Source organism: Trematomus bernacchii, unplaced genomic scaffold, assembly GCF_902827165.1.
Source record: "Trematomus bernacchii unplaced genomic scaffold, fTreBer1.1, whole genome shotgun sequence".
Lineage (NCBI taxonomy): Eukaryota > Metazoa > Chordata > Actinopteri > Perciformes > Nototheniidae > Trematomus > Trematomus bernacchii.
Window position 1 is genome coordinate 654,615 of NW_022987527.1, and position 21,558 is coordinate 676,172.

Sequence of the window (21,558 nt, forward strand, 5' to 3'; positions counted from 1 at the left end):
TTTTACTTGAGTATTTTTATTTTATTCTACTACACACTTATAATCCACAAAAAATGTGGAAGAAAATATTGTGCTTTTTACTCACTCACACAATTTATTTGACAAGGTTTGCTTCTTGTGACTTTGAAAGTTCATTTTAAGAATCTCTAAAGTCTCTAAAGGTATCCCCAACAGATACAGATGATGTCCATATTACACAATGGATCGTTAATTAGAATCCAGCAATATAATATTAAGATAAGATATTATTCTTAAAAAAGGCCAATCTGCATAATGAGTACTTTTCAACAACTGTTTGACCACATGATTTGTTAGAAAAGGGCGCCTAAAATGTTATGTTTTATATTACTATTATTTTTAATTGTGCTTGTGGTGTGGTCGTACAACTCTAATTTCGTTTTTATTAATTATAATACCTTGTTTTTCACACCATAACCAAAACATTTTTTTATTTCATATAATAGATATTATTCTTAAAAAAGACCAATCTGCATAATGAGTACTTTTCAGTTTTGGTACTTTAAGTTCATTTTCATTGTTATACTTTTGTACTTAAGTAACATTCGAATGCCAGACTCTTGCTTGTCACAGAGTATTTCTACACCGTGATATTTTTACTTGAATAAAATATCTGAGTACTTCTTCCACCTCTGGACCACAAGTTTACAAAAGTCTTATATAATTTGTCTGTGAATTAAGAACATTTTTTTATCCTCTAATCAACAAACTTCCAAACCAGCATTGTTCTCTTTATTGCATCTCTTATTACAAAGACAGTGAAGTCTCAGCTTTGATCTCACGTTTTGGGTTTTAAGACCTCATTTTCTCTGTGAAGTCTACGTGTTGATCCAGGCCTGAGTAAACATGTCATGTTTGCCGTGGACCTGGGGACCCGGGGCGCTTTGAGGACAGCTGACAGTGGGATTCAAACTGTTCGAGAGATTGTGGTTTTGATTGAATCCAGCTCATTTAATGCTGTGATGAATGTACTCCGCTACGGTTGATATTAAGCTCCAAAATGACACTGCCGACAATGACAGTGTGTGGTGTCATGTCTTGAAATCTGTAGGGATATATCTATATCCAATAAAAAAATGGTCTGAGACATGAGATGAAAAATAAGAATGAGTTCATTCTGCTGCTCTCACTAAACAGGCCATTCACTGTAATCACACTGATCAATTGTCTTCAACACTTTCTTCCTATGTTAATAATAATCTGTGTGGTTTTGTTGTTTGATCATAAACATGTTGCTGATTTTCAAAATTCTGGAATCACAGTTTGCCTAAATTTGCCCAAAACTGAGCCTGAGCTACCTGTTCGAAATACAGTTCAAAGTGTGAGACAACTTTATCTCATCATTCATTGTATATGACAGTACCAATAGTATCGAACTGGCAGCTGATGATATAAACAAAACAGCTCCATAATGTTTGATTGAATGATCTTCATGTATGTAGCAATATATGTAATTGTTTCATTTGAAATAAAATGCATAGTACAACCCCGTGATTAGTGGAGTCTAAAACAATTCTTCTACTCTTAAAATAATATATTATAGCTCACGCCACAAACTAGGGTTCGGTATTGAAAACCATTTTGCTCTGTATCTGAACTATGTTAAAATGCTTCGTCCCTATGAACAAAATACATGATATTCAAAGTGAAGCTGTATGATATCAACTGTGAAAGTAAACGTTGCATGTCATGATGAAGAAGCACACTTTGCATAGTTTCCAGTTCATTTTAATGAACACACTCACACATATGCATACACAGTCAGACAGACACGTTGGTCAGTGTATCAAACACAAAATACTTTACATGCACAGTTGACATAGGGGATGTTCGCCTTGTTTGAAACACAAAAAGATAGTATTTTTTTTGCATTGTGCATTGCTCTTCTCAGCCTAAACGTGTGTTTGTTTCTATGATCTATCATCTCTAACAGGCTGCTGACACGAGGCTAGCTGCAGTTGGTCTTCTTTACTCTGCGGGCAAGTATTTGTCCAGGAAGACCTTGATGTTGTCGATGGCTTCGCTCAGCTGGTTTCCAACTTGGGGGCGCACGTGGTGTTCGTACAGACCCAGTAGTCCGGAACGGGCCTCGTCCACAATGGGAGATACCCCCTGTGCCAAGGCACTGCAAGTCAGGGAAGACATATTATTTAAAGAAAACTCATAAGAAGAGACATTCAGTATCTTAGTAGAGAAATCTCATTTTGGAATTCACTGCATATTTGTAGTGGATATGGATTTTAAACTAAAAGCAGTACAGAAAAGCTGTCCTTTTTTTGGTTAATAATGCAGGGTCTTCACAGGAAGCAAATTCCTTGTTGAAAACTTACGTGGCAACGTTAACGACGGCTTGAAACTCGGGCTTGGTCTGCAGGACCTCGATGTAGTCCTTGGCAGCCTGGCCACGCTCACTGGTTCCGGCATTCTCCACCATGGGAGCAGCGACAGCCTGCACTTTGCTGAAAGCGTTCAGCAGCCTCTGGTAGAAGACAGATCTCATGGCATCATACTTGTCAACAAGTTCCTGGGATGGTTGGGCAACCTCACACAGGCTCATGGAGACTGGAAGGAAATCAGAATGGTTGGACTGTTATGATAGGACCAGTGTTGCCAAAATCAAAACCAGATGAATTTAAGTCAAAAGAGCATCAAGAGATACTAAGTTGAAAAGTATATTCAGGAATCCTGCTTTGGAGGAACTATCGAAGAACCAACGAAGAGCTGCTTTGCATATCTTGGCTTTTCCCTTTTTGGCAATTCAATGACAGATTTCTTTGACTATTCAGTGTGTTGTTTTAAAAATCAATCTTTATCTTGCATGTACAGATAAATCAGAGCAGCAGCAAGCCATGCAAAAGTGTCTTTTTAAGTACTGCAACACAACACAATTACATGCACAATGCAAGAAAAGCAGAAGCATTTTCATCGCTTCAAATCTTTCTCTGTGTTTTAGTTGATATGTTCTACTTTACATGGTCACATAGTGGTTAAGCTTCAGTTAAAACATCGAATCCATACACTACAATTCTTCAGATCACATTGGTATTTGTGCCTTACCCTGCAGAGCCAGGATCAGTGCCAAAGTGTATTTTGCATTCATGTCTGAAACAAAAGAGAAAAATAAAACAATTAACTCTGTTTTGTCAATCAATATAAAACTGAATGCAAAAGTCAGATACCTAAATGTAGTACAGAATAAAAGCTGCAGTAAAAAGAGACGTTACCTGCGGTTGGGTTGGATGTACAAGTCCAAGAAGTGACAGTGTTCTCTGAAAGCGAGTTGTCTGTAACTGGGAGCTCACATCTGGACAGGATAATATAGGGGGGGACTGCAAACAAACGTCATCTGATGAGCATACACACACCTACACACACATGCGTGCACATGAGCACTCACACAAACACACATGTTCACCTACACAAAGTCCATTGTACATGATATTCCCCTTAAAAATCATATGTTGAAATATGAGTCAGTGGTTATGCAATGTTTCTCCAGTGTACGTTCATGTGTTCATGTGGCATGCACTTGGAGCCCTGCTGATAATACTGCATTAGTGGAGTGTTTGCGAAACCTCATGGTGCATGTGAGTCAAAATCGACGAAACACTTTTAAGGCAGCTTATGTATTGTTGCCAGCTGCAAAGAAATATATTTTTTAGTAAATTAACTCGAGCTAACCAACATTTTTTCACTTTAAAATGCCTGCTCAGATATAGATCAGAGTGAAATGGTCAGCAGGTCAATCAACCAGGACAGGTCTAGACACACTGTACTGTACCCAGAGCAATGCATGCTGGGATTACTGCCTTCACCTTTCACCTTAATTCCCTGAAATCGACTCCATGCAGAGTGATTTTAGGGACCGTTTTTATAATGGTTGATAGCTTTTTTATTCTGTATTTATTTATTACCTCTCTTTCTTTGCATATTTTTCCAGAACATTAAATCCTGCGACTTTAAATAAGTGCAATAAAACCATAACAAACAAACATCTGCAGTTCATTCACTTCAAGAAAGGCTTACATTCTTTGGTGCTGGTGCATTAGCTTTAAATGGGCTATACCTTTTAAATGCTACATTTATGTTTTGTGTAATGGCCAAGGTGCATTTTTGCATGACAAACTGTGTCCATACAGCACAATATACTCTTAAACAACATGTCTATATTGGACAGAACCAAATCTGTTCAGGATCAAGTGGTAAGAAATACAAATTCGTAATGTGGTAAGAATATTCATTTATTGCCAGATATTAGTTAGTTTTCCCGGGGTATCCATTGGATTAACTGCTTGCTCAATGGTTGTCTGGATCTTCTCCCACACGGAGCTCTTGACGCTAGAGGCCCATTGAAAGAAGCTGTCAGTCACTGGTTGGATGTGGTCTTCGTAGTAAGCGTAAAGAAAGCCCAGCAGTGGACGCCCATAACCCTGGATATTAGCGTTGACTTCCCTATGAGATGCACGAGTACACAGAGACCATGAAAAATGTTAACAATTCAGATATTATCTTTAAAATGGGTCCAAATTGCTTGCATTCATGACGGTGAGAGTGAGGATGATACCTGGCTTTCTGCGTCAGCCACTCCAGTAATCCTGGAGGGTTGGGTTGTCTTGGAGCCTTTGTCTCTACCAAAAGAGGTCCACATGCTGCAGAGGAGGATGTTTGTCAGTGCGGGAGGACAAGCTCAGAAATAAAAGGACTGAATGACTAGAAGAATTACTTTTAAAGTCATACCTTGCATTAGTAAGATGAGACCGAACACAAGCTCTTTGGTATGCATCTGTCATGAGGAACACAACCGTCAGAAGGCGTAATATAATTTCAATAATGCTGAAATGGTCAAGTTCAAATCTCAATCTTTATTTATTTATATAGCACATTGAAACAACCTCAAATAACATGTCACAACTACAAACGTTTTGTTATGAGCACATTATGTTAAAAAAGGTTTGCTCCTTTTTAAGCAACAAAACGTCAATTTATCAAATTGAATTCCCGATTTTAACGCTAATTGTTCGAATAATCATCGCAGCAAAGTACAAATGAGTGACAAAGTGTATCTTTACCTTTCCTTTGGCTCTGGTCAACAGAAGTTGAATCATACAAGTGCTATCAAGCCATTTTATGTGTATTAGGTCACCGCAACCGCATGTACGTTGGCCAGAGCGAATAATAATTCAACACGTTGTTTTTGTCTTTTTATTGACAGAATCTGAGAGATAGCAAAGCAACACTGAAGTGTTTCCAACAAACGCAAAGGGATTTATCTTTGTGTCTCTAAGACTGTAATCAAATAACAAAAAGCATTATTATATACATGCGAAGATAAATGGATTAAAAAAATGTAAAGAGAGAGAATTTAATTATGTAATCTTTTGCAAACATACATGATTTCATTGAAACCTAGATCACATACTTGCCATTGGTTCAGAGTGTCTCTTTTCACCGCTAAATGTTATTTGTGTTACAAAGTTAATGTGAACTCTTGGTGTCTTTTCAAGATCAACATTAGCTGAGTTCACTAACTGTCCGAGCGCCCTTTGGATCAGATATCTCAACACACTTATGTATACAGGCCAGTCAAAGTCTCTGTCTCTGATAAAAGTTTGTTTAGCCAAGCCAATGATCTGTTGGGCAGAGTCCACCTCAAAGTCAATGTAATCCTCTCATTACTCCGCTCTGTGCTCGCTGCGTGTTATGAATGAAAACAAATCAACACTAGTGTCGACATTAGAGTTCATAACTAGAATTACAAACCTGATCCCGCAGCTGTGTAAACAAATCTGAGTTTTGACCTGTTATTGGGTTGTGTGTTATGTTTTTGAACATCTGTGCTTTGCTGTACACTGCAAAAATGTAAAATCTTTCCAAGTATATTTGTCAAATGTCAGAATATGTCGTTACCCTTGATATAAGACTTAATAACTTAAGTCTTGTTTTTAGACAAGGCATCTTTTTAAGTCAAAGTCTCTTAAAAACATCTTATTTTATAGGAAATCTCCAACTAACATCAGAAAACTGTAAATGTCTAAACATTTCTGGCTTTTTTTGTTACAAATCCCCAAATTCTGGTCAAATATAGTTCAAAATAAGTTTCCCCAGCTAAATACAAGATCTCATTTATCTAATTATCCCATCTTTACTTCAAGAAATCTTACCAAGCTATTTTGTACTTGTTCTATTGACAGATTTGTTTACTTATTAAAAGCGAAAACACCTTGTTTTTATTATATATTTACTTGTTTTTGGAGAAGCATTTTTTCCAGTGTATATTTGTGAGTTTAAAAAGAGCATCTTTCCATTATGCAACAAATCATTTTAGAATGACAAACAAAAGTATATACACTTACATTTTAAAAATAATAATAACAATGAACATATATAGCTTCTTTCAGACTGAGTTACTTAACTGCTTTCACATGACTTATTAATATAAATACGGTATATGCACAGTCTGCCCCTCCATGTGAGGTTGGCCCAGACCCTAGGGGTCTTCACTGAAGACACACTTCTTCTCTCTGGCCTTCTAGTCAGAGCTGAGCATAACACCTGACATTTCTCTGTGTTTTGTCTTTATATTTCTGTTGTAAATTATTGTCTTTTCTATTTTTTTTTATTATGTTATTGTAGTGTGCTTTTATTACATGCATTTTGCTTTAATCAGTTTACACAGTCGATTTGTTACACCAAACGATCCACCATTTGAAGAGCAAACTTTTCTTAACAAGTCTATTCTCTGACCAAGAAGTCATTAAAACAAATTGACCCCAAAGGGATTTCAAGTAGATTTCCTCCCACTCATCTGATGCAATATGATCATAATCTGTGACCTCTGTTCTGCAGCTGCTGACCTCTATCACTCTGTTCTCTTCACAGGAACAGGATTCGTTGAACTGGGACAACTGGTGGATCATTAACCCGGCATAAACAGTGACTTTAGCCCGGGAGTTGTGAAATGCCTGAAAAGCAGCCATGTTGGCACTTGCCCTTTGGTACCAGATATTGACACAAATCAACTCTTACCTACCAGAAGCTTCTGTTGGTTAAGTAATCGGCTTCAGGGATGATATTGACTTTAGGATTAAGTAATCAAATTAATTATTAATCTAAGTTATTCATTATTTTAATTGGTCAAACGTTAAATCCTGTTGTGATCAGAAAGTGGACTGATGAATCTGTTTTTTAAGAATTCATGAGTTTTTTATCATATATGTCTCTAGATGTGACAAAATAAATTAACTTTTGCTACGGCTAATTTGCAAAGACTTCTACTTTATCAATATCCATTTACAGCTTTGGGTTGTCAACAAGAAAGTAATATCTTACATGTCAGCACTTTTCTCATAAAATGAAGAAACAAATCTCATTCATATTAGACTTTAATATCATTATAGATCAAATAATGATCTAGTGCCATACAAAACGTATGAATCTAGGTTTCATATAACACTGTCCTCTGATTACATGTCTAGGTGATTGACTGCAAGCCTGGAAACTGTTTACATCTGAATCCAGCCAAGGCCTCTTTTTATTTGTGATTATTCCAACTGTTTTTACATTGCCATTAGATTCGATGGTTTTCCCCAATTTGATAATCATTAACATTTGTGTTTGATAGCCTTTATATCATGTAAATATGGACTGTTTATTCAGTAATGTAAGAGTTTAGTTTAAAAACAGCTTTTATTCAAACAGCATGCTCTGTCTGTAAAAAGTAATATTTCAAATAAATACAGAAATAAATCTGACAAGTGTTTTGTGTTGTACGTCTGCCATAAGGTTTACAATGTCTAAAGATTAAAAATGTGTATCTATATAATTAGAAAACTGAGATCTTTTTCTAAAAATAATTGAGTCAGGTCATTTGAGTATAACCCTAGCCCCTCAATGAGTTGTTTCCCCTTATTATAAATGTAGAAATAAGTATATAACGATCTCATAAATCTGAAAACAATTAGAAATGACTTGCAGTGTTCTGTATAACATAAGGCGGCCACTCTGTGTGACACCACAACAACTGCTCATTTATTACACAGTTCAGTACATCTATTCCTATAGAAAACTACTAACGCTTAAACAGAAGATGTGAAAATTAAAGCACAGCTTTATTTTTTTTCCCAGTGTCTTTATTTGCAACTTTTCACAGTGGTTCTTCAAAAAGATTACATTGAAATTATTAAAAAAAAACATCTCTTTACAGAGAGGCAACATAGATATTGTGTCTGGTCAGCAGAGCAATGTGTGTCTTAGGATGGAGACAGGGACCATTTTACTGGGTGATTTCACTGATCTTCTGCTTCACTTTTTCCAACTGCTGCTCCAACCAGGCCCTGAGGAGGATACAAAAAAAACGAGCGTTACACGTGTGTGTGTGTGTGTTTGTGTGTGTGTGTGTGTGTGTGTGTGTGTGTGTGTGTGAGATCGCGTGTGTGTGAGAGAGAGAGAGCGCGTGCATGCGTGCGTGCATGCGTGCGTGCATGCGTGCGTGCATGCGTGCGTGCATGCGTGCGTGCGTGCTTACTGTGAGTTGGATACGATGTCGCTGTTCCTGATGACTTCTAAGGTTGCCTGGGCCTTGTCTGCCAGGTTCTTGCCCATCTCTGCCATCCCAGAGGCGGCCGCCTCCGCCTCCGCCTCCTGAGCCTCTGCAGGTTTGGAACAGAAACAGAACAAGTTACACAGCATGAACGGAAACGTAGCTTGGAGTTTATTTTCTTAAATTAACCCGAGACATACGTGTGAATGCGGCCAAAGCCAGCACCAGCATGGCAACTACGAGGTACAGTCTCATCTTGGCTGTGAATTTCTGAATGGGGGAAGAAAAAGACAGGCTACGGGTTATAAGAATTTCTTTTTTTTTTAAAGTGTAATGAGTCAAGGATACTAAATGACTCATTTCTTGTCTCAAAAAGCAGCGCATTCCCATCAGCACCACGGCGGCTGGATAGCTCCATTTACGTGCCGTTACGATGTAATGATTAACAACTACAAATACAATTATCCAGACTTAAGGTACAAAATTACACTTTTAACCATATTTACTCCGTGTAACACTCAGTCGTCAATATTAACAAACAAATCCCCTTAGGTATCAGCAAGGGTTTGCATAGAAACTTGAGGACGGTTTTTTAAAAGTGTTATCGTCCGTGTCCTGTAGTTTAGAAGCATGCAGCTATTTTTGTATGATTCTACCAGTGATGCAAATTAAATGTCAGACATACCTGTTGTTCGTCTCAGAGGAGGGAAACAATTGTGTTATTGAGAGTCTATGTGAGTTCCTCTTTATAAGCCCGCTGCGCTCTTGGAGGGTGACGCAGAAACAACAGACTTCAGTCACCATGTACACGTGGAGACCTTGCGGTGCCACTGCCCCCTTTGTTGACCAGCAGCGTGCAATTGCATTAAAAGATAGATGACTGATTATAGCCTACTGCATCATGATTATGTTATATGCAGCACACTGAAAAGGTAGATCAAGTCATCACTTTGTGCAGGATCTAATCATTATTGCAAAAAATGGGTCGTTAATCAGAGACTGTAGCGATCTATATGTGGAGGTATGGTGTGGACAAAGACCAGGAGAAATATGGGTTAATTTGATATGTAAATGATGATGTGATCAGTCTCCCCCTGCCACAAAGTGTGTCAAAGATGAGATGTGATGCAGGGGAACATAGTTCAGCCCTGATAGCATTACCTCCAACTGGTCTGAGCTCCTTTGGACCTTTAGTGTTGGCCATGCATGCCCCCTGTGTCAAAAAAAGGGTTGCATTTATTGGTCATAATGGCTAATTAAGATTTATAATACCATACCAAGCAACTGTACTGCTTGAAAATTGGATTTGTAAAGGCATGACCAAATAAAAGGTCGTTTTGTGAGGATGATGCACATTTTTCCCCAATTTGATAATCATTAACATTTGTGTTTGATAGCCTTTATATCATGTAAATATGGACTGTTTATTCAGTAATGTAAGAGTTTAGTTTAAAAACAGCTTTTATTCAAACAGCATGCTCTGTCTGTAAAAAGTAATATTTCAAATAAATACAGAAATAAATCTGACAAGTGTTTTGTGTTGTACGTCTGCCATAAGGTTTACAATGTCTAAAGATTAAAAATGTGTATCTATATAATTAGAAAACTGAGATCTTTTTCTAAAAATAATTGAGTCAGGTCATTTGAGTATAACCCTAGCCCCTCAATGAGTTGTTTCCCCTTATTATAAATGTAGAAATAAGTATATAACGATCTCATAAATCTGAAAACAATTAGAAATGACTTGCAGTGTTCTGTATAACATAAGGCGGCCACTCTGTGTGACACCACAACAACTGCTCATTTATTACACAGTTCAGTACATCTATTCCTATAGAAAACTACTAACGCTTAAACAGAAGATGTGAAAATTAAAGCACAGCTTTATTTTTTTTCCCAGTGTCTTTATTTGCAACTTTTCACAGTGGTTCTTCAAAAAGATTACATTGAAATTATTAAAAAAAAAACATCTCTTTACAGAGAGGCAACATAGATATTGTGTCTGGTCAGCAGAGCAATGTGTGTCTTAGGATGGAGACAGGGACCATTTTACTGGGTGATTTCACTGATCTTCTGCTTCACTTTTTCCAACTGCTGCTCCAACCAGGTCCTGAGGAGGATACAAAAAAAACGAGCGTTACGTGTGTGTGTGTGTGTGTGTGTGTGTGTGTGTGTGTGTGTGTGTGTGTGTGTGTGTGTGTGTGTGTGTGTGTGTGTGTGTGTGTGTGTGTGTGTGTGTGTGTGTGTGCAGTGTGTGTGTGAGATCGCGTGTGTGAGAGAGAGAGAGCGCGTGCGTGCGTGCGTGCGTGCTTACTGTGAGTTGGATACGATGTCGCTGTTCCTGATGACTTCTAAGGTTGCCTGGGCCTTGTCTGCCAGGTTCTTGCCCATCTCTCCGATCCCAGAGGCGGCCGCCTCCGCCTCCGCCTCCTGAGCCTCTGCAGGTTTGGAACAGAAACAGAACAAGTTACACAGCATGAACGGAAACGTAGCTTGGAGTTTACTTAAATTAACCCGAGACATACGTGTGAATGCGGCCAAAGCCAGCACCAGCATGGCAACTACGAGGTACAGTCTCATCTTGGCTGTGAATTTCTGAATGGGGTAAGAAAAAGACAGGCTACGGGTTATAAGAATTTCTTTTTTTTTTAAAGTGTAATGAGTCAAGGATACTAAATGACTAATTTCTTGTCTCAAAAAGCAGCGCATTCCCATCAGCACCACGGCGGCTGGATAGCTCCATTTACGTGCCGTTACGATGTAATGATTAACAACTACAAATACAATTATCCAGACTTAAGGTACAAAATTACACTTTTAACCATATTTACTCCGTGTAACACTCAGTCGTCAATATTAACAAACAAATCCCCTTAGGTATCAGCAAGGGTTTGCATAGAAACTTGAGGACGGTTTTTTAAAAGTGTTATCGTCCGTGTCCTGTAGTTTAGAAGCATGCAGCTATTTTTGTATGATTCTACCAGTGATGCAAATTAAATGTCAGACATACCTGTTGTTCTTCTCAGAGGAGGGAAAAAATTGTGTTATTGAGAGTCTATGTGAGTTCCTCTTTATAAGCCCGCTGCGCTGTTGGAGGGTGACGCAGAAACAACAGACTTCAGTCAACATGTACACGTGGAGACCTTGCGGTGCCACTGCCCCCTTTGTTGACCAGCAGCGTGCAATTGCATTAAAAGATAGATGACTGATTATAGCCTACTGCATCATGATTATGTTATATGCAGCACACTGAAAAGGTAGATCAAGTCATCACTTTGTGCAGGATCTAATCATTATTGCAAAAAATGGGTCGTTAATCAGAGACTGTAGCGATCTATATGTGGAGGTATGGTGTGGACAAAGACCAGGAGAAATATGGGTTAATTTGATATGTAAATGATGATGTGATCAGTCTCCCCCTGCCACAAAGTGTGTCAAAGATGAGATGTGATGCAGGGGAACATAGTTCAGCCCTGATAGCATTACCTCCAACTGGTCTGAGCTCCTTTGGACCTTTAGTGTTGGCCATGCATGCCCTCTGTGTCAAAAAAAGGGTTGCATTTATTGGTCATAATGGCTAATTAAGATTTATAATACCAAGCAACTGTACTGCTTGAAAATTGGATTTGTAAAGGCATGACCAAATAAAAGGTCGTTTTGTGAGGATGATGCACATCTGTTATGTATCAATTACATTTTTCTAAAACGTTTTTCACGTCTTGAATACCTTTGCATTACATAGTGGGATACTACACTTAAAACAATAATGATATATTGAACATTGCTTTAAACGTTGAGGGGGGAAATATCTCAATAGTGACAGTATACTTTAAAATCAGATAATTACAGTTCACAGTTAAAATGCAAAACAAATAAGTGAATTTGTACAAACATAAAATAGAAATAACATAAAAACTACTAGCATTGACAGAACCATTAATACAAATAAATAAATAAAATACATTGTGTACAGTGTAAAAATAAAATACAGAGTGCAAAATAGACGTGTGAATTAAAATAATATATATATAATAAAAATAAAAACGTGTAGCATTGACATTAATAATGAAAAGTGAAATTATGTGGTAACAATTTACAGTAAAAAGACAATAATGCATTTTTTTTTTTTTAAAGGGAGGTGGGGTAAGACAGATCTGTGTCACAATCCTAGTTTTCTGTCACATCTTAGTTGTCTGTCTTGTCATGATTTTATGTTGAAATTCTGTTCTCCCTGTGTCTTGTCTTCCTTCCTGTGTTTTCCCTCCTGTGTCTGATTGTCTGATTGTGTTCACCTGTTGCCCTTGTGTTTCTTCCTCCCCTGCCCAGCTGTGTCTTGTCCTGTGATTACCCCTCTTTGTATTTAGTCTTGTCTTCCCCTGTGTTCCTTGTCAGTTCATTTTCTTTCCTGTCTCCCTCCATGTTGGTCACGGTCAGTTTTTGCTTTGTTGCAACATGTGCTACCTGTTTGTTTCATGCCATGATTTGTTCATCAGCTTTTTTTTTTTAAATAAAGCTCGCTTTTTGTTCCTAGACCTTTTTACCTTTTTTGTATTCTGCATTTGGGTCCTACCTTTTTCCTCGAATCATAACAATCTGAGCCATTTGGAAGCTCCTTTGGACCTTTAGTGTTGGCCATGCATGCCCTCTGTGTCAATAAAAGGGTTGCATTTATTGGTCATAATGGCTAATTAAGATTTATAATACCATACCAAGCAACTGTACTGCTTGAAAATTGGATTTGTAAAGGCATGACCAAATAAAAGGTCGTTTTGTGAGGATGATGCACATTTTTCCCCAATTTGATAATCATTAACATTTGTGTTTGATAGCCTTTATATCATGTAAATATGGACTGTTTATTCAGTAATGTAAGAGTTTAGTTTAAAAACAGCTTTTATTCAAACAGCATGCTCTGTCTGTAGAAAGTAATATTTCAAATAAATACAGAAATAAATCTGACAAGTGTTTTGTGTTGTACGTCTGCCATAAGGTTTACAATGTCTAAAGATTAAAAATGTGTATCTATATAATTAGAAAACTGAGATCTTTTTCTAAAAATAATTGAGTCAGGTCATTTGAGTATAACCCTAGCCCCTCAATGAGTTGTTTCCCCTTATTATAAATGTAGACATAAGTATATAACGATCTCATAAATCTGAAAACAATTAGAAATGACTTGCAGTGTTCTGTATAACATAAGGCGGCCACTCTGTGTGACACCACAACAACTGCTCATTTATTACACAGTTCAGTACATCTATTCCTATAGAAAACTACTAACGCTTAAACAGAAGATGTGAAAATTAAAGCACAGCTTTATTTTTTTTCCCAGTGTCTTTATTTGCAACTTTTCACAGTGGTTCTTCAAAAAGATTACATTGAAATTATTAAAAAAAAAACATCTCTTTACAGAGAGGCAACATAGATATTGTGTCTGGTCAGCAGAGCAATGTGTGTCTTAGGATGGAGACAGGGACCATTTTACTGGGTGATTTCACTGATCTTCTGCTTCACTTTTTCCAACTGCTGCTCCAACCAGGTCCTGAGGAGGATACAAAAAAAACGAGCGTTACATGTGTGTGTGTGTGTGAGATCGCGTGTGTGAGAGAGAGAGAGCGTGTGTGTGTGTGCTTACTGTGAGCTGGCAACGAATTTGCTGTTTCTGATGTCTTTAAAGGTTGTCTGGGCCTTGTCTGCCAGGTTCTTGCCCAGCTCACCCATCTGGTTTGTGAACACAGCAAATTTCTCCTCCACGGTCGCCTGTGTGTGTGTGTGTGTGTGTGTGTGTGTGTGTGTGTGTGTGTGTGTGGTGTGTGTGTGTGTGTGTGTGTGTGTGTGTGTGTGTGTGTGTGTGTGTGTGTGTGTGTGTGTGTGTGTGTGTGTGTGTGTGTGTGTGTGTGTGTGTGTGTGTGTGTGTGTGTGTGTGTGTGTGTGTGTGTGTGTGGTGTGTGTGTGTGTGGTGTGTGTGTGTGTGTGTGTGTGTGTGTGTGTGTGTGTGCAGTGTGTGTGTGAGATCGAGCGTGTGTGTGAGAGAGAGAGAGCACGTGCGTGCATGCGTGCGTGCGTGCTTACTGTGAGTTGGATACGATGTCTGCCAGGTTCTTGCCCATCTCTCCGATCCCAGAGGCGGCCGCCTCCGCCTCCGCCTCCTGAGCCTCTGCAGGTTTGGAACAGAAACAGAACAAGTTACACAGCATGAACGGAAACGTAGCTTGGAGTTTACTTAAATTAATCCGAGACATACGTGTGAATGCGGCCAAAGCCAGCACCAGCATGGCAACTACGAGGTACAGTCTCATCTTGGCTGTGAATTTCTGAATGGGGGAAGAAAAAGACAGGCTACGGGTTATAAGAATTTCTTCTTTTTTTTAAAGTGTAATGAGTCAAGGATACTAAATGACTAATTTCTTGTCTCAAAAAGCAGCGCATTCCCATCAGCACCACGGCGGCTGGATAGCTCCATTTACGTGCCGTTACGATGTAATGATTAACAACTACAAATACAATTATCCAGACTTAAGGTACAAAATTACACTTTTAACCATATTTACTCCGTGTAACACTCAGTCGTCAATATTAACAAACAAATCCCCTTAGGTATCAGAAAGGGTTTGCATAGAAACTTGAGGACAGTTTTTTAAAAGTGTTATCGTCCGTGTCCTGTAGTTTAGAAGCATGCAGCTATTTTTGTTTGATTCTACCAGTGATGCAAATTAAATGTCAGACATACCTGTTGTTCGTCTCAGAGGAGGGAAACAATTGTGTTATTGAGAGTCTATGTGAGTTCCTCTTTATAAGCCCGCTGCGCTGTTGGAGGGTGACGCAGAAACAACAGACTTCAGTCACCATGTACACGTGGAGACCTTGCGGTGCCACTGCCCCCTTTGTTGACCAGTAGCGTGCAATTGCATTAAAAGATAGATGACTGATTATAGCCTACTGCATCATGATTATGTTATATGCAGCACACTGAAAAGGTAGATCAAGTCATCACTTTGTGCAGGATCTAATCATTATTGCAAAAAATGGGTGGTTAATCAGAGACTGTAGCGATCTATATGTGGAGGTATGGTGTGGACAAAGACCAGGAGAAATATGGGTTAATTTGATATGTAAATGATGATGTGATCAGTCTCCCCCTGCCACAAAGTGTGTCAAAGATGAGATGTGATGCAGGGGAACATAGTTCAGCCCTGATAGCATTACCTCCAACTGGTCTGAGCTCCTTTGGACCTTTAGTGTTGGCCATGCATGCCCTCTGTGTCAAAAAAAGGGTTGCATTTATTGGTCATAATGGCTAATTAAGATTTATAATACCAAGCAACTGTACTGCTTGAAAATTGGATTTGTAAAGGCATGACCAAATAAAAGGTCGTTTTGTGAGGATGATGCACATCTGTTATGTATCAATTACATTTTTCTAAAACGTTTTTCACGTCTTGAATACCTTTGCATTACATAGTGGGATACTACACTTAAAACAATAATGATATATTGAACATTGCTTTAAACGTTGAGGGGGGAAATATCTCAATAGTGACAGTATACTTTAAAATCAGATAATTACAGTTCACAGTTAAAATGCAAAACAAATAAGTGAATTTGTACAAACATAAAATAGAAATAACATAAAAACTACTAGCATTGACAGAACCATTAATACAAATAAATAAATAAAATACATTGTGTACAGTGTAAAAATAAAATACAGAGTGCAAAATAGACGTGTGAATTAAAATAATATATATATAATAAAAATAAAAACGTGTAGCATTGACATTAATAATGAAAAGTGAAATTATGTGGTAACAATTTACAGTAAAAAGACAATAATGCATTTTTTTTTTTTTTAAAGGGAGGTGGGGTAAGACAGATCTGTGTCACAATCCTAGTTTTCTGTCACATCTTAGTTGTCTGTCTTGTCATGATTTTATGTTGAAATTCTGTTCTCCCTGTGTCTTGTCTTCCTTCCTGTGTTTTCCCTCCTGTGTCTGATTGTCTGATTGTGTTCACCTGTTGCCCTTGTGTTTCTGCCTCCCCTGCCCAGCTGTGTCTTGTCCTGTGATTACCCCTCTTTGTATTTAGTCTTGTCTTCCCCTGTGTTCCTTGTCGGTTCATTTTCTTTCCTGTCTCCCTCCATGTTGGTCACGGTCAGTTTTTGCTTTGTTGCAACATGTGCTACCTGTTTGTTTCATGCCATGATTTGTTCATCAGCTTTTTTTTTTTAAATAAAGCTCGCTTTTTGTTCCTAGACCTTTTTACCTTTTTTGTATTCTACATTTGGGTCCTACCTTTTTCCTCGAATCGTAACAATCTGAGCCATTTGGAAGCTCCTTTGGACCTTTAGTGTTGGCCATGCATGCCCTCTGTGTCAATAAAAGGGTTGCATTTATTGGTCATAATGGCTAATTAAGATTTATAATACCATACCAAGCAACTGTACTGCTTGAAAATTGGATTTGTAAAGGCATGACCAAATAAAAGGTCGTTTTGTGAGGATGATGCACATTTTTCCCCAATTTGATAATCATTAACATTTGTGTTTGATAGCCTTTATATCATGTAAATATGGACTGTTTATTCAGTAATGTAAGAGTTTAGTTTAAAAACAGCTTTTATTCAAACAGCATGCTCTGTCTGTAAAAAGTAATATTTCAAATAAATACAGAAATAAATCTGACAAGTGTTTTGTGTTGTACGTCTGCCATAAGGTTTACAATGTCTAAAGATTAAAAATGTGTATTTATATAATTAGAAAACTGAGATCTTTTTCTAAAAATAATTGAGTCAGGTCATTTGAGTATAACCCTAGCCCCTCAATGAGTTGTTTCCCCTTATTATAAATGTAGACATAAGTATATAACGATCTCATAAATCTGAAAACAATTAGAAATGACTTGCAGTGTTCTGTATAACATAAGGCGGCCACTCTGTGTGACACCACAACAACTGCTCATTTATTACACAGTTCAGTACATCTATTCCTATAGAAAACTACTAACGCTTAAACAGAAGATGTGAAAATTAAAGCACAGCTTTATTTTTTTTCCCAGTGTTTTTATTGCAACTTTTCACAGTGGTTCTTCAAAAAGATTACATTGAAATTATAAAAAAAAAACATCTCTTTACAGAGAGGCAACATAGATATTGTGTCTGGTCAGTAGAGCAATGTGTGAAGAGGTCAGAGGTGAGGGGGTGGGGGTCTTAGGATGGCGATAGGGACCATTTTACTGGCTGATTTCACTGAACTTCTGCTTCATCTTTTCCAACTGCTGCTCGAACCAGCTCCTGAGGAGGATAACAAAAAAAAGAGCGTTACGTGTGTGTGTGTGTGTGTGTGTGTTTGTGCGTGAGATTGCGTGCGAGAGAGAGAGAGCGCGTGCGTGCTTACTGTGAGCTGGCAACGAATTCGCTGCTTCTGATTTCTTCAAAGGTTGTCTGGGCCTTGTCTGCCAGGTTCTTGCCCATCTCACCCATCTGGTTTGTGAACACAGCGAATTTCTCCTCCACGGTCGCCTCCGCCTCTGCCTCCTGAGCCTCTGCAGGTTTGGAACAGAAACAGAAAAAGTTACACAGCATGAACGGAAACGTAGCTTGGAGTTTACTTAAATTAACCCGAGACATACGTGTGAATGCGGCCAAAGCCAGCACCAGCATGGCAACTACGAGGTACAGTCTCATCTTGGCTGTGAATTTCTGAATGGGAGAAGAAAAAGACAGGCTACGGGTTATAAGAATTTCTTTTTTTTTTAAAGTGTAATGAGTCAAGGATACTAAATGACCCATTTCTTGTCTCAAAAAGCAGCGCATTCCCATCAGCACCACGGCGGCTGGATAGCTCCATTTACGTGCCGTTACGATGTAATGATTAACAACTACAAATACAATTATCCAGACTTAAGGTACAAAATTACACTTTTAACCATATTTACTCCGTGTAACACTCAGTCGTCAATATTAACAAACAAATCCCCTTAGGTATCAGCAAGGGTTTGCATAGAAACTTGAGGACAGTTTTTTAAAAGTGTTATCGTCCGTGTCCTGTAGTTTAGAAGCATGCAGCTATTTTTGTATGATTCTACCAGTGATGCAAATTAAATGTCAGACATACCTGTTGTTCGTCTCAGAGGAGGGAAAAAATGGTGTGTTTGAGAGTCTATGTGAGTTCCTCTTTATAAGCCCGCTGCGCTGTTGGAGGGTGACGCAGAAACAACAGACTTCAGTCAACATGTACACGTGGAGACCTTGCGGTGCCACTGCCCCCTTTGTTGACCAGCAGCGTGCAATTGCATTAAAAGATAGATGACTGATTATAGCCTACTGCATCATGATTATGTTATATGCAGCACACTGAAAAGGTAGATCAAGTCATCACTTTGTGCAGGATCTAATCATTATTGCAAACAATGGGTCGTTAATCAGAGATTGTAGCGATCTATATGTGGAGGTATGGTGTGGACAAAGACCAGGAGAAATATTGGTTAATTTCATATGTAAATGATGATGTGATCAGTCTCCCCCTGCCACAAAGTGTGTCAAAGATGAGATGTGATGCAGGGGAACATAGTTCAGCCCTGATAGCATTACCTCCAACTGGTCTGAGCTCCTTTGGACCTTTAGTGTTGGCCATGCATGCCCTCTGTGTCAAAAAAAGGGTTGCATTTATTGGTCATAATGGCTAATTAAGATTTATAATACCAAGCAACTGTACTGCTTGAAAATTGGATTTGTAAAGGCATGACCAAATAAAAGGTCGTTTTGTGAGGATGATGCACATCTGTTATGTATCAATTACATTTTTCTAAAACGTTTTTCACGTCTTGAATACCTTTGCATTACATAGTGGGATACTACACTTAAAACAATAATGATATATTGAACATTGCTTTAAACGTTGAGGGGGGAAATATCTCAATAGTGACAGTATACTTTAAAATATGATATGGTATTATCTGCTGATTAAACATCACTGATTTACTAAACATTTCTAAATAAGTGAATAGGGCAGAGGCCTCTGATCTGAAGCAGACTGCAACGTCCCATTGTGTTTTGGTGTGTTTTTCCATTTACTGCTCTACTGAAATAGTCCCTTGCCTAATTGATGTGTCTTTTATCCATAACCTTCCCTTTCTTAGAGGGGAAGTAAGTCTGACAAAGCCTCATGTGGTCTATCTTGCACGTTAGCATGCAATGGAAAACAGTACAGTCAGTTGAACTGCAGTAACCCCTCATTATGACTGTGACCTGAGATAGAGCCAGGAAGTCTGTGCGTGAGGTTTGAAGGCTTCATCACTGCTTAACATATCAGCTCTCACACCAAGTGGTCTGCTGCAAAGGGCCAAATGCCCATTTGTTGCTGATGACTTGGCCTATGAAGGCTATTGCTGTGGATGTAAAGCCAGTTAAATAAGCCTTCACTTGCCTCAACACCCACACATTACCTCTCCATCTTTTGTCATGAAGTGGCCAGTCGGTTTATGTATGAGCTTGTGCTTGCGTGCATTTAAGCTCCTCTTGAATAATTGCAGGAGACATAGGGCGTGAAAGTGCACGTCTTGCATGCTCCCAATTTGCAATAACAAGCTTACAAAAAGACTGTTTTTGTGTTTGGCCAAGTGTTCCTGTGGTGACTGATTGTGTGTGCCAGTTCTGAAGGGGAGGGACATGATGGGAAGAAGAGAGGGGGTTGTAATAGGAGGTAAAATCTCTGCATGTGGTGGTTTTGGAGGGGTTACTTGCAGTCACAGACAAGCTAACACCTGCTAGTTTGCTGGGACTTTTTTCTGTTGCAGGGCAGTACTCAGAGTGCAGCCTTCCTATAGGAGTAGACGGAGCAGAAGTGCTGAACGGGCAGAATGCTTGTGGTTTTCCTGTTTTTACCATCAGTGACTGATCGTTGCAACAATGGACAGTTTAATATAGAGTTTCGCTTGTCTGCTTTTTTCTAAATAAACACAGGTTCCTGAAAGGAGTGATATCATAGGAGACAAACACATAGTCATGGTGTTAGTCATTCTTTCACTTTGCATGCAATGCCCTTTAACACAGATAGAAAGGGTAAACATGTTTTCTTATAACACAAAGAGATCGTTTTGTAAATAATGAAAGCTTATATAACCAAATGTTGACCTTTCAGAGATATAACCCATGCACGTATTTGGTGTGTTTTGCATGTGTTTTAATTTTACAAATCGCCAAGAGATGTGTTAACAGCTCTTTCACTAACATACATCTCAGAAAGATGTGTGTTCTGCTCCCTAACTCAGAGGGAGTGTGTTTCTTTGTGAAAAGAAAACACAGCTGAATCTTCGTGCAGCACAAACTCAAGCAAAGGGTCAGACAAGAGGAGAGGAACAAGGGACAAATGGTGTCCTCTACTGGCCCCTGCTGAGGTTCATGAGCATAAGACTTTTTGAAAGTTTATATAGGAAAAGTGTGACCAACCTCAGTTTGGGTCAATGATGACCACGATAGGCAATAGTTGGTACACTTTCTGATAGGGACAGTTGCCTTTCTCAGGGGTTAGGTCATTTAACATATAAATAATGAACTAAATTGGCCTTTTTTAAAACAGCTGACAATGTGGAAACAGATAGGAAACATGGGGAAAAAGAGGGGTAAGACATGCATAAATGATCCTTTGTCAGAAACATTTTATTGATATGCATCTTACCCACTAGGCCACCTTGATGCACATGCTTGCAAAACACATACTGTACGCGCATGTTGGCACAAACAGTATCTGGCCCTGTTTGAATATCTCTTTTGGGCCAATCTGAGAAAACACATGTATAAAAAGTCACTAATGCATGGTTATAATTGTCTTGCACTAGTTTTTTGTGATTTATCTGTTCTATGTCCTATGTATATGTTGCACTGTTGGAGGAGCCTGTGACCTACGTTTTTCATTGCCATCTACACTGTATCTAATGTGCAAATGACAATAAAGCCTTGAAACTTGAAACTATATGTTAATATGAGCACAAACTAAAGTAGACATG

At 38.5% G+C, this 21,558-nt stretch overlaps 5 protein-coding genes across 6 annotated transcripts; all 5 read right to left on the bottom strand.

Annotated features, from left to right (window-relative positions):
* Window positions 1–1,730: 1,730 nt before the first annotated feature.
* apoa2 (apolipoprotein A-II) lies at window positions 1,731–3,384 on the bottom strand. Its single transcript, XM_034120858.1, has 4 exons — window positions 3,243–3,384; window positions 3,076–3,120; window positions 2,349–2,580; window positions 1,731–2,143 (listed from the first exon to the last, which is right to left on the bottom strand). Exons 2-4 carry the CDS (start codon window positions 3,116–3,118, stop codon window positions 1,987–1,989), a joined length of 432 nt encoding a protein of 143 aa, XP_033976749.1. The 5' UTR covers window positions 3,119–3,120; window positions 3,243–3,384; the 3' UTR covers window positions 1,731–1,986.
* An 854-nt stretch (window positions 3,385–4,238) lies between these two features.
* On the bottom strand, window positions 4,239–5,140 carry apoc4 (apolipoprotein C-IV). The gene is made up of 4 exons (XM_034120867.1): window positions 5,088–5,140; window positions 4,756–4,801; window positions 4,583–4,667; window positions 4,239–4,470 (listed from the first exon to the last, which is right to left on the bottom strand). The coding sequence occupies exons 1-4, from the start codon at window positions 5,121–5,123 to the stop codon at window positions 4,260–4,262; spliced, it is 378 nt and encodes a 125-aa protein (XP_033976758.1). The 5' UTR covers window positions 5,124–5,140; the 3' UTR covers window positions 4,239–4,259.
* Window positions 5,141–8,103: 2,963 nt separating this feature from the next.
* LOC117474949 (apolipoprotein C-I-like) lies at window positions 8,104–9,403 on the bottom strand. The gene is made up of 4 exons (XM_034120985.1): window positions 9,243–9,403; window positions 8,758–8,827; window positions 8,543–8,666; window positions 8,104–8,351 (listed from the first exon to the last, which is right to left on the bottom strand). The coding sequence occupies exons 2-4, from the start codon at window positions 8,810–8,812 to the stop codon at window positions 8,291–8,293; spliced, it is 240 nt and encodes a 79-aa protein (XP_033976876.1). The 5' UTR covers window positions 8,813–8,827; window positions 9,243–9,403; the 3' UTR covers window positions 8,104–8,290.
* Window positions 9,404–10,422: 1,019 nt separating this feature from the next.
* Window positions 10,423–11,658, bottom strand: LOC117474958 (apolipoprotein C-I-like). The gene is made up of 4 exons (XM_034120997.1): window positions 11,568–11,658; window positions 11,083–11,152; window positions 10,872–10,995; window positions 10,423–10,667 (listed from the first exon to the last, which is right to left on the bottom strand). The coding sequence occupies exons 2-4, from the start codon at window positions 11,135–11,137 to the stop codon at window positions 10,607–10,609; spliced, it is 240 nt and encodes a 79-aa protein (XP_033976888.1). The 5' UTR covers window positions 11,138–11,152; window positions 11,568–11,658; the 3' UTR covers window positions 10,423–10,606.
* Window positions 11,659–17,571: 5,913 nt separating this feature from the next.
* On the bottom strand, window positions 17,572–18,812 carry apoc1 (apolipoprotein C-I). 2 transcript variants are annotated; one of them, XM_034120210.1, is made up of 4 exons: window positions 18,669–18,812; window positions 18,184–18,253; window positions 17,949–18,096; window positions 17,572–17,845 (listed from the first exon to the last, which is right to left on the bottom strand). In XM_034120210.1, the coding sequence occupies exons 2-4, from the start codon at window positions 18,236–18,238 to the stop codon at window positions 17,785–17,787; spliced, it is 264 nt and encodes an 87-aa protein (XP_033976101.1). In that variant the 5' UTR covers window positions 18,239–18,253; window positions 18,669–18,812; the 3' UTR covers window positions 17,572–17,784. The 2 variants fall into 2 exon arrangements, with proteins under 2 accessions (XP_033976101.1, XP_033976100.1); XM_034120209.1 differs by having other exon boundaries at window positions 17,949–18,253; window positions 18,669–18,769.
* Between the last annotated feature and the right edge of the window lie 2,746 nt (window positions 18,813–21,558).